This window comes from Hyla sarda, chromosome 2 (genome assembly GCF_029499605.1).
Source record: "Hyla sarda isolate aHylSar1 chromosome 2, aHylSar1.hap1, whole genome shotgun sequence".
Lineage (NCBI taxonomy): Eukaryota > Metazoa > Chordata > Amphibia > Anura > Hylidae > Hyla > Hyla sarda.
The window spans coordinates 404,559,577-404,575,337 of record NC_079190.1 but is presented as its reverse complement, the minus strand read 5'-3'; the positions used below and the strand labels follow the sequence as shown (position 1 = coordinate 404,575,337).

Here is a 15,761-nt window from a genome sequence, read left to right as displayed (position 1 = left end):
TCTTTTTGCTTACCCGTAGAACTTTTTCTTTTTGCCCATGCAGTGGTCACGTATTTATCATTTGCGACTTTTGTCAAAAGTCGCTATTTTGTGCGCAAAGGTACTTTTTAGGCGCAAACCTACACCACCTACCAGTAGGGGTGAGAATCACTTCTACCTTTCGCAATTCAACCTTTAACCTCTTGTGGACGACAGCATCCCACTCCCCTTCTATGACGTGCTCAGGAGCTCAGCGAGGGTTATAGCTGTGTGGTCCTGGCGGCTATCTGCCACCAGGACCTATCTCTAATGCCAGACATCACCGATCACGGTGATACCCGGCTTTAACCCCTTAGACACCGCAATCAAATTTGATTGTAGCATCTGAAATGCCGCGGCAGCTCTGTGAAATTAAATAAAAACACCTAACTTTCCAAATTCAGGACACGGGAAAGTGTCTACTTCCCTCCCTCACATGTGCCTAGAAAAAGTGTATGTGGTAGAGCTTTTCCCACCACAGTAGAGCTGCGCAAAATTCATCATCCTGCTGCACCTTCTTGATAAATAAGATGCACGCTAGTCAAACCCATCACCCAAATAAACATGGGAAAATAACTCTACCGTAGACATTCTTTGATAAATCTGGGCCTGTGTTCTCTAGAAAATGTGTAACTCTGTGAATGGGGTTTTGTAGGTACCGAAGAACTGTAAAGTGTGATCACAGTAATAAGGGAATTTTTGTTTTTCTCTTTGCAGTGTTTTTGTAAGTCATTAAAAATCCATATAGGAAGTACTGGGCTGCCTTAGATGTGCGTATCATCTCTTCATAGAGCCGCAACTCGGAGTCAGAAATTAATGAAGTCATTCAGCGATAATGTGTAAAGAGAGATCATAGAAGGCCGTCTTAAGACACTCTGTACAGGCACAAGATAAGCATTAGATGAAGACATGTTAGCAAGTGAGCCAGAGAAAATTAATGAGAGAGGTTTGAAGTAAACCAGCTTTAATATGCAGAGCAAGAGGATCCTTATTATGAATTAATAATGAGCGCTCAACAATCCTAATATCCACAGAAAGGTAAGACAGGATTAGGAAAAGGACGTGGCCATGAAGAGGTCTAGCTTAATGAAGATCATTGGCTATTCAGATGGGATAGACTGATAAAGGGGGCATGTCGATTGAGCAGGCTAAGTATACATAGCACATGGGGTATTTAAACAATCTATTTAAAGGGGAACTCCACCCCAAGACATGTTTTCCCCTATCCTTCGGATAGGGGATAACGTGTCTTGGGGCGGAGTACCCCTTTAAGGTATACATATCTATACAACCACTAGTTATGTAGTTATAGACATGTATTGGATGCTGTGCCGTCAGAAATTGCTTCTCTCCTCTCTGTCCATGTGGGCGGGCTCTTGGTCATCACAGCACTGTGCTCAACTAATCAGATGATTTTGCTCTTCTGCTCCGCTCCCCTCTCACAGCATGATGTTTCAGAAATAGAGAAGCTTCAGCTTTATCCTTTATCTCTCCCTCCTCCCTGTCTTCTATTTAATGTGTCAACCCAAAATTTTGGGGGCATTTTATTGTTGGACAGCGCACTTCATGGTCATGGTCTTTCTAACTTTCTAAACTAAATAAATATGCTTAAAATTTCTGTATTCTGACCCCTATAACTTTTTGGGGGCTGTATGAGGGCTCATTTGTTGCATTGTAATGTAAAGTATTTATTGGTACCACTTTTGCACATATATATGATATTTTGCTCCCTTTTTATTTTATTTATTTCTGGCATAGGATCTGACAAAAAATCAGCAATTTAGAATTTTAGTATTTTTTTATGTTTATGTAATTCACTGCATGGATCATAAACGTTATGTTTTAATAGTTTGGACATTTTCACTAGGGATGAGTCAATCAAATCTGACAGATCTGAATTTGTTAAGAATTTCAAGAAAAATTTGATCCGCAACGAATGCAAATATCGCCGCAATTCAATTGCATGAATCGCTTCATTAAACTCCATTTAGTGTGGTCTAGGCTCTAGGGCATCTAAAATGGCGGATTCACATGTGAGGACATGGGCCAAGGAACTCTGGGAAGGCGGGTAGGCAGGTTGACCCTGAATCACATGCAGGATGCAGCCATCTTGCGGCCAGTCACTTCAGCATTCTTTTGCAGAGAGAGAGAGAGGGACAGAGAGCAGTGTGTGTTGTGCAGAAAAGCATTTTTACAGCAGCGATTCACCTTAAGCCCAAATCCAGCCTAGAAGCATTGATAGGGATGGGAGAAAGATTGAGAGAGAAAGTGCAATTGTGGGTGTATTACACAGCGATGTTGTAGACAAATACTGTTTTAAGCTTACTGGAGCGCATTGTACTCCCCTCATAAGTGCATACCACATACGTACATCTATGTGGTGTACCATTTTGTTCCTGTTAAAGTCTTAAGGGCCTAGATACTGTGAAAGGCCAGCCAAAAGTACACACCTGCTGGTGTTGTAGACAAATACTGTTTTAAGCGTACTGGAGCGCATTGTACTCCCCTCATAAGTGCATACCACATATGCACAACTATGTGGTGTACCATTTTGTTCCTGTTAAAGTCTTAAGGGCCTAGATACTGTGAAAGGCCAGACAAATGTACACACCTGCTGGTGTTGTAGACAAATACTGTTTTAAGCATAGTGGAGCATATTGCCCTCCCCTCTTATGCGCACTAAGTATGTCAGGCAGAGAAGTTCCAGGACATGCACAGAGAAGTGGCAGAGGCCTAAATTCCTCAGGTGCAGACAGAGGTCGCAGCAGACTAGGGGCGAGTGGACGCAAGAGTCGCAGCGAGAGGTCTGAGCTCATTCTGCCACTTTATGGTCTCCTCATGCTTCCGTCACCTTCAGGCTGTCATTCAGCCGTTATATGGTCCCCTCATGCTGCCGCCAACTCCAGACTGTGTCATTCAGCCACTATAAGGTCTCCTCATGCTGACGCCAACTCTAGGCTGTGTCATTCAGCCACAATATGGTCTCCTCATGCTGCCGCCAACTCCAGGCTTTGCCATTCAGCCACTATATGGTCTTCTCATGATTCTGCCACCTCCAGGCTGTGTCATTCACCCACTATGTGGTCTCCTCATGCTGCCACCAACTCCAGGCTGTGTCGTTCCGCCACTATATGGACTCCTGTTGCTGCCGCCAACTCCAGGCTGTGTCATTCAGCCACTGTATGGTCTCCTTTTGCTGCCGCCAACTCCAGGCTGTGCTATTCAGCCACCATATGGTCCCCTCTTGCTGCCGCCAACTCCAGGCTGTGCCATTCAGCCACTATATGGTCTCCTCATGATTCTGCCACCTCCATGCTGTTTCATTCGGCAACTATATGGTCTCCTATGTGGTCTCCTCATGCTGCCACCAACTCCAGGCTGTGTCGTTCCGCCACTATATGGACTCCTGCTGCTGCCGCCAACTCCAGGCTGTGTCATTCAGCCACTGTATGGTCTCCTTTTGCTGCCGCCAACTCCAGGCTGTGCCATTCAGCCACCATATGGTCCCCTCTTGCTGTTGCCAACTCCAGGCTGTGCTAATCATCCACTATATGGTCTCATCATGCTTCCACCACCTCCAAGCTGTTTCACTATACCACCATGTGGTCTCCTCATACTGCTGCCACATGAAATAAATCTTTTTAGGTTCATGTATTTGAAATCTTCAATTTAAATGTTAAAAAAATATCTTTAATCCTTTCAATTATGAGGCCCTATGGTCTCGTCAGGCTGTTGCCACCTCCAGGCTGTGTCATTCAGGCACTATATGTCTTCTCGTGCCGCCGCCACCTCCACGCTGTGTCATTCAGACACTGTATGGTGTCCTCACGCTGCCTCCACCTCCCCGTTGGGTCATTCAGCCTTTGTATGGTCTCCTCATACTGATGCCACCTCCATGCTCTGTCATTGTGCAACTCTGGGACAGTGATTCTAATAGCGACGCCTCTAATCTGCATGTCAAACTGAATAACAGTATTATTTCACTAACCCAGCACACACCGTATGCGTGTTACAGTAAAGTAAAGTGTTCTACACCGCTATTGAGACTCTCTGTAGGCCAGAAATAGCCGTTTATAATAGAGATTTGCCACAAATAAATTCAGACCAAACCTAATTTTTACGGAAAATTCGGCTAGCCGAATCAAATTTTTCTCTAATTTCTCTAATTTCCACACTTGGTGATACCACATATGTGAGTTTATTTTATTTTTTGTGTGTTTTTAATTTATTAAATTGGAAATGGGAAGTGATTTAACTTTTAATTAGGGGAGAGGCTTATTTATATTTAAAGAGAACCTAACAGCTTGTTCATCCTATACCGGGTTAAAGTGCAGTAGAACAGCTTTAAAAATAATAAGGGTAACTAATTTATTGATTAAGTATTTCCTGAGTTCTGGTCATTAATATTTCCATTGCTATTGTGCAGCTCTGCATAATGGAGGCAAGGAGCTGGCTTGCCGAGCTCCCCTGCCTCTTCAGTATTTACTGCCTGGCCCTTGCTAAATGTGCAAACGTATTCACACTTGCGCTTTCAGATAAATGGACCTCTGGCAAGGATCCATAACCATCTGACCCCCGCATACATGTTACAGGGTTGCCCATCAGTTAGGGAGACAGTGATTGAGGCTTTTAGGTGCCATGCTTGCTAACCTGTCACTGCTCTTTGAGAAAACTAGATTTAGCTTGATGTACAATATTGTTTATCACTTGTGAAGTCTACGTCTCAAAAACATTTATCAAAGGCAGAGGTGGAGCAATAAATGACAAACTGGGATTTTTTATTGGTGAGTCTATAATTTTTTTTCCCACAAACGGATCTTGTTTTTTCCATCAACAGAGCTTCTGATAACCTTTTTTCTGTATCAATAGCATAGACATATGTTACATAACCTATATACCAGACCATGTATTGTACACTACAACTATATACTGTACATGCAGCAGCGCTCAGGTTGTCATTGCAATAGTCATTTACCAAAATCAAAATTTGATGTTTTCTAAAAGGACAATGGGTAAAACTACTGGGTTATTTTAACTCAACAGGTTATCACAGCACACAAAGAATAAGATGAATGACAAACTCTATGCCATATGCTGAAATACCAACCTGCAGGGAGACATGAGTGTTTGTTTGTTTACTTACATCCATGTAATAGTCTATATGCAGCACTTTAGGTATATATCATACACATTTTCACAAAATATTGCTGTGTTTTCTTTATTTTATTTTTCCCCCTAAACTTATATTAAAAATGTACATAGAAATTAATAGAAATTCATGTGAGAGGCCTTAATTTTCTCTGCAAGGCTGAACTGACAACATCACATACCCCTATGTACCACAAATCTGGAAAGAAAGACATGACTGCACACCCACATGTTGTACATTGATCTATTGCTTCTCAGCTCAATTTCCACAACTAATATCAGATAGTTAGACATTTTTATCAAATTGTATTAGCCCCCAATAAAGAATCCTATAATGTAAAGTTCAAAGAGCGTATGGACTGCTGAAAAATAAAAAATACTTAAACACCAATTCTAACGTAAATAACCAGCACTATAGATAGTGAAGGAATTTGGAGGCATGATCAAAGTATGCTGTCATCAGATCACTATAAACAGTAAGCAAGTATCATCAGGTAGAAACCCAATGGAAAGATAAAGGCACATGTGTCCAGCTAAGACCTCACACGTTCTGTCTCTCACAGTGACTTCCTGAGAAGCCCATATGCTCTTTGTACTTTATATTATAGGATTATTACATTTATGGTGTGTCTCTGCATGCTGTTTTATATTGTTCATTATTTATTTCACCATTCTTTGTAACTTGTATAAGGAATTGGGAGCAGCCCATTCCATGTGTTGTTCATTGCACAAATAGTCCATAGAGATACCAGTTCCTGGTTCCCTTTGTTGTTTGGTGGATTATGTATAGCTTTTTTAAGTGTTTTTATAATGTATGTCTATGTCTAGTTGTACAATAAAACTGGGATCCTTTTTCATGCATTTGGGTGTACATCATTGTAGTGTTCTCTTTTCTTTGGTTCCTAGTATTTAGCGTTCACACTTGGTAGTACCTCAGAATTTATTTTGGTCTGAGCCCCCCTCATTTTTACTTTTGTATTAGGAGATGCTTTTCGACTCCATAGTTGGACAATATTACATTACTGTTCTGTTGTGGGAATGATTTCTTTATTTTCTGGATAGACATCAGTATAATTTAAGGAGCTGAATGTGAAGATTCTGCGAGTTACTGTGAATCAATGACACTGCACCACAATAGAAAGGTTCATTATTTCTACCACTGGATCTAATACTTTCTATTGTAAAGAAGCCCAAAATACTGTACACTGTCACAAGAATTTCACCTATTTCCGCTATACAAGAAATCTTAACAGAAATCAGTATCGTTCAGCTGACACATGAAAAATATTTATATCTTCATCGCCATCCATTCTTTTCCTGCATATTCAGCAAGATTATAGCCTAAGCACTACAATACAGTTTACGTCCTTTTCTGAAAGAATCATAAATCCTGCTGTTGTTAAACTGCCCATACGGAGTATTTACTATTCACACACCTGGGATGCTTAAGCCACAAGTGACCTTAGGCTTCCAGTACTCACTTAAAAGGGCCCAGCTGTTTTAAATGAATTGTGACCATGACCGAAGGTCAAAACTATGAAAGAAGAGGCCTAAAATGAGCCATTTAAAGTTGAAGCGCTTACATGTTCTTTGTTTATAGGCATGGGACTGCAATAAAACTGCCAGGGATGATTTATGGTACAGTACAGAAAATATGGTGTGGGACAAGCTTTAATCCATACAATAGTTAGCTGTAAATACGGTATCGTCAATAAGAGATAATGGAACACAAAGATTGCCTTGGCTTTGCATACTCTACATAGAGGTGATAAATCAGCACCATGGCAAGTTGTTTAATTAAGTACATCGCTCTTTGACTATAAGTCTATTAGTTGTCAGGTTAGAAAACGCACTTGGAATATGACAGACAGGGCTACACCAGGCAAATGGTCATCATATTATACAAATACCATCATCCTGTATAATAGGTTGGTCATAAAAAATGATGGGCAACTTGACACTTCTGTTGATCATTCAACAGATACAGTCGGTGTAGAGAGGTAACAGAGCTAATTTCATTGACTCATAATGACTGCAGACCTTGGGAATAGTAAAGGGAACCTGCCACATTGAAAATATAGTCCAATCTGCAGACATCATATTATGGAGCAAACAATCCTGACCAGATTGACAGATTTTATGGGAAAAGTTGCAGAGTAACTTGTTATTTATTTAGGCTAAATAGTCAAGTGGGTGGTCCTATTTGATGATTGACAGCTCAATTTATATGTACATTTATGCACAGATAGCTGATTACTTAGCCCCTCTACTATTTAGCCCTCAACTGTTGTTATAGGGACCAAGCAGTGGATTTGTAGCCATAATGGAAATGTTTCCTTATATGTGTGTCACATAAAAAGTTTTGGCATGTGTTTAATCATGCTTGCAAGCATCCAGTCCATATGGAATACCCAATTTAATTTGGTGATCTTACCCTAATGTAATTTTTGGGGTCCTTATCAGCAATCTCTAGGTGTAGCTTTTTCCAGTCATTTTCCAGTGTATAATATGTATACAAATATAAATGCAGCAACAACTATGCATTAAGCAAGCCAAAAAGGAGAGAATGGAAATATCCATAATTTTACCAGAAAATTGACAGAAGTATACTTTCTCTATGTCCATTCAAAACTTTAGGTCAACTAACTAGCTAAACGAAACATAAAGGTTGAAAGCATAAAAGAACCACCAGGTTCACTGAGTGTGCCTTATATCTAGTGGCTACTTCACCTCACTGTTTTTGGAAAAAAAAACACAGGTATCACCCAGATATCACATAAAGTGTCTCAGTGCATATACATAGACCAAGCGTCATAGCAGCAGGTGAGTAGCAGCATTACAATTATCAAATAGAATTGACAATGACATAGACAAACAATACATTAATTTTTATCAAGAATATCACAAATTTGCGAATATTGCGAATATATTCGTTATATATTCGAAATTGTGAATATTCGTTTTCCACATATGCGCATATTCGCATATGTGAGTATTTGCATATGTGCATATTCGCATATTCCTTCCTTTCACTTGTGGGCCAATTAGAATGATGCAAATACACTTGTCAGAGGTTATCAACAACATCCCTAGCAACCAATAGTAAAGTTGCCCACCCCCTCACTGTTTTCTTCCTCGAATATGCAAATATGTAAATATTCTAATTTGTGATATTTCACAAATATATAAACGAATATTCATCCTATATTCACGAATTTCAAGAATTCGTCATATTCGCATATGCAAATATTCACATATGCTAATATAAAGAATTCTCGAAATTCGTGAAAATAGGACGAACATTCCTCTATATATTCACAAAATATTGCAAATTAGAATATGGCCAATGCTGCTCATCACTACTCAACCATACATTACAGTAGTAGGGCACAGGATACCGGAGACACACCACCCCAACGCAGCTTTTCGGCAAACCTTTGTGTTGCTCCGGTATCCTGTGCCCTACTACTGTAATGTTTGGTTGAGTACATACCTAATGCATTGTTTGGACTCTGTCATTGTCAATTCTATTTGATAATTCTAATGCTGCTACTCCCCTGCTGCTATGAGGCTTGGTCTATGTATATGCACTGAAGCACTTTATGTGATATCTGGGTGATACCTGTGGTTTTTCTTATTGTTGCACCATTTTAAAATGTACTGCAGTATGTCTTGGCTCCAATTGGGATTTTCAATATGGATAGAAATAGTGTTGTGTGGGAAATACAACAATACTCAAACATTTTTGCAAAAAAGATTAGAACAAAAGACTGTCCTGGCTCTCAATCCATCCCCTACAATTGTAGTACACACATCAGTAAAAAAGAAGATAAATGGATATTGCACTAAATCTGTTTGCAGTGACACAATATACTACCCTTTTTCAATACACTACCATTTTTCAATATACTAACCTTTCACGTTTCGGCATGGGAGCCTTCCTCAGCTGTCTGCCTTAGGCAGACAGCTGCGGAAGGCTCCCACGCCGAAAATGCATCCTTTTACTACACTATGGCATAATAAATCTTTACTGTGCATCACTGGGTATCATCTTTCTTCTACCTGTGGCTTTACCCTACCCGGTGCACCACCACAGATTCCACGGAAGTGCCGACATATCCCTATATTGAACTATGCATAATATGTGACATTTGTGAGATATAGTAATAAACACACATGATAACTCAATATATATCCAGTACAAAAGAAAAGACAACTATTGGCTCAAGTAGCATAATAGGACAGTTTTTTGATGTTATGATACATTTTTTGATATTTGATTTGATTATACATGGATTATTTTCACTATCATGAACTATGTACTATTTCTGAAAATGATTGCCTGTGTTTTATTTTATTCTATGTTAGAAATGTATTCAGTTACTTATCGAGTTATAGTGTTGTATGTACTTTTTAAAATCTTTAAAACTTTATCAGCATGCTTACAGATAAAATAGGTCTATATTTAGATTTTCTGGGCTTGGTACTATGATTGTAGGTGGAGTGTTATGTGCAGGACAGTCTCTTGTTCATACCGTTTTATACATGACAGCTCCAGTTTTCAAGTAACACCCAACTCTTCAGTGAAATCAAGTAGGTCACTACTTACCTTATAACGCATGCATAGAGACCACTGTCTTCTGTCACAGTAGGCCGAAACCAAATAGCATCTTCTTCTTTGCTCATCCTTATTCCATCGAAAGCAATCGGCTCTTCAAAATCTCCAGGCCCAGTACTTTTATACCACATCAAGCTGAGTCCAGCACTTTGTGCCAATGTGTAGTTTGCTCTAATGTATCCATAAAATAGTGCACATTTTATTCGAACAGGTTCACCAACTAAGACCTGATATTTCTTGTAATCCACTGACCAATCTGTACATCCGTCCGCTGCAAGAAAAAAGACAAACATCATCATTACATTGAATGTTACCTTATTCTTCTGCATAGCTACATTGTATAATATTGGAAAATCTGATAAAGTAACTAATGTGGATTATAATTCACTTTACACTCTGGGGTTTCATCACTTTATGCAAATATTCAGCATTAGACTGATTCCTGTAATGTGTTGGCTGACACATTACTAGCATGTAGAATAATATTGGCAAATAGTTATAATACTTTTACACCTTTCTGTCACAATAATTTGTGTCAGATCAGTTCGGCGTGAATGAATTAGATTTGAAGTGAAGTACTTGTGGTAAATTATTTATACACAGTTTTATTTATACATAGTGTAATTGGGAAAGATACAAAACAACCTTCCAGTACAATGTCAGGTATACGCTTGACCATTGACAAAAAGTGTATTTATTTTTTCATATTGGATTAACCCTTTCCCCGGCCCATGACGTTCATGTATGTCACAGGACAGGCTCGGGAGTATAGCTCTTGGGGAATCGGGTCATTGCCATAATCCACTGGTGGATAACAGATTGCTCCGATGTTCCTCATTTAAGTGATCGACTTAAACATTAAATTCCGATCATTCCTGGTGACTAGTGGCCCCATTGGCAACCCTGGAATGTTATTGAGGGGTGCCGATGGGTTGCCAGGATAGTCTAAGGCCATGCCTCAGCATTTTCCAAAGCTCAGAGCTTGTTGATGCCTGCATTTGTCAGGCTTTAGCAATGGAGCACCAAAAATATAGATAGAAACGTAGAATGTGTTGGCAGACTAGAGTCATTTGGCACACCTAGTATTTTGAATACTCATGACTTGTCCTTGTGCCTTCCTTTTATGAAGGATAGCCTTAAACCTATCTCTATCTTATATGAAGGATAGCGTATTTGCAGCTACCACTTCTGCAGGAAGGCCATTCCATGCATCCACTACTCTCTCAGTAAAGTAATACTTCCTCATATTACTGCAGAAAACTATGTCCTCTTGTGGTAGTTTTTCTTCTTTTAAATATACTTCCTTCCTTTACCATGTTAATTCCCTTTATGTATTTAAAAGTTTCTATCATATCCCCTCTGTATCGTCTTTCTTCTAAGCTATACATGTTAAGGTCCTTTAACCTTTCCTGGTAAGTTTTATCCTGCAATCCATGTACTAATTTAGTAGCTCTTCTCTGAACTCTCTCTAGAGTATCTATATTCTTCTGGAGATAAGGGCCTCCAGTACTGCGCACAATACTCCAAGTGAGGTCTCATCAGTGCTCTGGACAGTGGCATAAGCATTTCCCTCTTTCTACTGCTTAATGCCTCTAGTTTACCCAAATCCTTTATTTGGGGTATCCCTCCAGTAATATCAATCCTGTTACAAATCTTTGTGTCAATAGTAAAAAGACCAACACCTTATCATCAAGACCTTCATAAGCAATATCACTGATAAAGATATTTAACAAAATGGGTCCCAGTACAGAGCCCTGAGGTACCCTACTGATAACAAGACCTTCCTCTGAATATACTCCATTAACTACAACCCTCTGTTGTCTGTCCCTAAACCACTGCCTAATCCATTCAACAATATGGGAGACCAAGCTCAAAGACTGCTGCTTATTGATAATTCTTCTTTGTGGGACAGTGTCAAAAGCCTTACTACAATCTAACTAAGTCTTCTGCACCTTCACCATTTATTATTTTTTTCACCCAATCAAAAAAATCAATAAGATTAGTTTGGCATGATCTCCCTAAAGTAAACAAGTTGTTTTTCATCTTGCAATCCATGAGATTTTAGATATTCCACAATCCTATCCTTTAGTAGGGTTTTGAATAAATGTCCCCACTATTAATGTCAAACTTACAGGTGTATAGTTCCCTGATTCCTCTCTACTACATTTCCTATGAATGAGGATACATTTGCTTACTTCCAATCTTCCGGGACAACTCCTGTTACCAGTGATTGGCAAAATAAATATGTTAACAGTTTTGCTAGCTCATCGCTAAGCTCTTTTAGTATCTGTGGGTGTATCCCATCAGTACATTTCTGATCCCTCACAATCAATGGTGTAAATTCAAAAAAATTCCAAACACCAAAATTGCTTATTTTTGGTCACATTACATCCCACATTTATTTTTATAATTTTTTTTAATAATAAAAAAAAAGATCTAATAGTCAGAACTGCACAAAGGTGGTACTGTTAAAAACTATATAACATAGTAATGAACAGATTTTTACTCAAGTCATATACAGTGGGGGTAAAAGTATTTAGTCAGACACCAATTGTGCAAGTTCTCCAACTTAAAAAGATGAGAGAGGCCTGTAATTTTCATCATAGGTATACCCTAACTATGAGAGACAAAAAAAAATACATAAAATCACATTGTCTGATTTTTAAAGAATTTATTTTCAAATTATGGTGGAAAATAAGTATTTGGTCACCTACAAACAAGCAAGATTTCTGGCTCTCACAGACCTGTAACTTCTTCTTTAAGAGTCTCCTCTGTCCCCCACTCGTAACCTGTATTAATGGCACCTGTTTGAAATGAAAGACATACAAGACCACTGATAATCTCCCTCGATCTGGGGCTCCATGCAAGATCTCCCCCCTTGGTGTCAAAATGATCACAAGAATGGTGAACAAAAATCCCAGAACCACATGGGGGGACCAAGTGAATAGCCTGCAGAGAGCTGGGATCAAAATAACAAAGGCTACCATCAGTAACACACTACGCCGCCAGGGACTCAAATCATGCAGTGCCAGACATGTCCCTTGCTTAAGCCAGTACATGTCCGAGCCCATATGAAGTTTGCTAGAGAGCATCCTCCAGAAGAGGATTGGGAGAATGTCATATGGTCAAATGAAACCGAAGTAGAACTTTTTGGTAAAAACTCAACCAGTCGTGCTTGGAGGAGAAAGAATGCTGAGTTGCATCCAAAGAGCACCATACCTACTGTGAAGTATGGGGGTGGAAACTTCATGCTTTGGGGCTGTTTTTCTGCAAAGGGACCAGGACGACTGATCCGTGCAAAAGAAAGAATGAATGGGGCCATGTATCGTGAGATTTTTAGTGAAAACCTCCTTTCATCAGCAAGGGCATTGAAGAGGAAACGTGGCTGGGTCTTTCAGGATGACAATGATCCCAAACACACCACCCGGGCAACGAAGGTAAGAAGCATTTCAAGGTCCTGCAGTGGCCTAGCCAGTCTCCAGATCTCAACTCCATAGAAAACCTTTGGAGGGAGTTGAAAGTTTGTGTTGCCCAGCGACAGCCCCAAAACATCACTGCTCTAGAGGAGATCTGCATGGAGGAATGGGGTAAAATACCAGCAACAATGTGTGAAAACCTTGTGAAGACCTCATTGCCATTGTCATTGCCAACAAAGGGTGTTTAACAAAGTTTTGAGATGAACTTCTGTTATTGACCAAATACTTATTTTCCACCAGAATTTGCAAATTAGTTATTTAAAAACCAGACAATGTGATTTTATGTATTTCTTTCTCATTATGTCTCTCATAGTTGAGATATATCTATGATGAAAATTACAGGCCTCTCTCATCTTTTTAAGTGGGAGAGCTTTCACAATTGGTGGCTGACTAAATACATTTTTTCCCCACTGTATTTTCTCAGAAAACTAAACATAAATTATCCACATTCGCTGTCATTGGAATTGTATTATGCGAGAGAAGGCTTCAGTAAGGGGTACAGGAGTACGTCGGCGCTGAACGGACCCAGGACACAGCAGGTAGGAAAATAAAATCCAGTTTATTTGATGCAACGCGTTTCCCTGCGCAAGCGCAGATTCATCAGGCATTCATCAGGCATCATGCCTGATGAATCTGCGCTTGCTCAGGGAAACGCATTGCATCAAATAAACTGGACTTTATTTTCCTACCTGCTGTGTCCTGGGTGCATTCAGTGCCGACGTACTCCTGTACCCCTTACTGAAGCCTTCTCTCGCATGTACACATTGCGGATCCCACATCAGGAGGGTTGCAGATGGACCATTGTATCCAAGCGATTCCCATTGTTGTGTATGTTGTTACATAACCACCCAGGGTGAGCAGTTTTAAATCAGCTTTTACTCTCCCCTCCCCCCCATCTCCGGTGGTATTACCCTACGGAGCGCCTTCTCTCCTGTAATTGGAATTGTATTGACCCATAGAATAAAGTTAGTATTACCATTTGATGAAAACCAAAAAAAGTATTGCTCCACAAAATTGCTCAATTGCATTTTGACTAAAATATTTCCTTACAAATAATTTTTACAATAAATAATATAATAAGGGTGCTAGTAAAAAGTGTAACTTGCCCCACAAAAGAAGGTGGGAAGGAAGAAAAGGTAAACCACAAATGGCTTGTTTTGGGCCAAAACCACTGTGGCCAGATGTTAGCTTGGAGTCAATAGGAATATATGAAACATACCCATACTGTATTTTTTCACTTTTATTAGTGTTTAAAGGCTCAATAGCAGTGTATTCAGAATCCCAGTATGCTCTGGGCATGGTATATATACATCCCTTTAACCTGTTGAGGATGGAGGGCGTAACTGTACCCACTCCCATTCTATAACGTGGGGTCATAGCGGGTCGTGCCTGGCCTCTCGCAATGGCCGGGACCCGTGGCTAATAGCGTGGCACTGATCGCAGTGCTGTGTGCTATTAAGCATTTAGACGTGGCGTTCAAAGTTGAATGCCGTGTCTGAAAGTAAATCAATGCCGGCTAGTTCAGTGGACTGTTCAGCATCGCCGCGGCAAAATCTCGACATCCCGAAAAGCTGTAGGACAGCAGGAGGGTCCCTACCTTCCTCCTTGCTGTCCGATCGCTGAATGACTGCTCAGTGCCTGAGATCCAGGCATGAGCAGTCAAGCGGCAGAATCATTGATCAATGGTTTCCTATGAGAAACCATTGATCAATGTAAAAGATCATCGTGTGCAGTGTTATAGCCCCATATGGGAGCTATAACATTGCAAAAAAAAGTGGAAAAAAAAGCAAATAAAGATCATTTAAACCCTTCCCTAATAAAAGTTTGAATCAGCATCCTTTTCCCATAAAAAAAAAAAAACATTGTAAATAAAAATAAACATATGTGTTATCGCCGCGTGCGGAAATGTCCACACTATAAAAATATATTGTTCATTAAACCGCACAGTCAATAGCGTACACGTAAAAAAAATCCAAAGTACAAAAAAGTGTATTTTTGGTCACTTTTTATATAATGAAAAAATGAATAAAAATCGATCAACAAGTCCGATAAATACAAGTATGGTACCGCTAAAATATTCAGATCACGGCGCAAAAAATGATTCCTCATACCACCCCATATGCGGAAAAATAAAAAAGTTATAGGGGTCAGAAAATGACAATTTTAAACATATACATTTTTGACAAAGTTTGGCAAAATCAAACCTATATAAGTAGGGTATCATTTTAATCCTCTGTCCCCATAAGACTGTATCAATGCTAATACAAGAATTACAGCTTGAGGGGTAAAAAAAATCCCTAACTCGGGACCATCCTCACTTTTTCGTAATGCAGAGTGGCTATAAAGATCACCTCTACCTTTAGAGGACTCTGCTCTGTATTGGTCTATTTTCCCCATTAGTGACATGTACAGGAATTGATCACTTGCTGTAGACTTTGCTTTTCTGCAAAAATGATTAAATAAATACATTCAGAAAACAGACCAAACATACCAACTATTAG

The 15,761-nt window shown here is 39.6% G+C and overlaps 1 protein-coding gene across 1 annotated transcript in view; it reads right to left on the bottom strand.

Annotated features, from left to right (window-relative positions):
• Positions 1-15,761, bottom strand: part of IL1RAPL1 (interleukin 1 receptor accessory protein like 1) — a 1,525,014-nt gene that overhangs the window by 730,912 nt on the left and 778,341 nt on the right. The window contains exon 3 of the mRNA XM_056558792.1: positions 9,776-10,055. Coding sequence (XP_056414767.1) covers positions 9,776-10,055 — 280 coding nt within the window. The remainder of the gene's footprint in view (positions 1-9,775; positions 10,056-15,761) is intronic.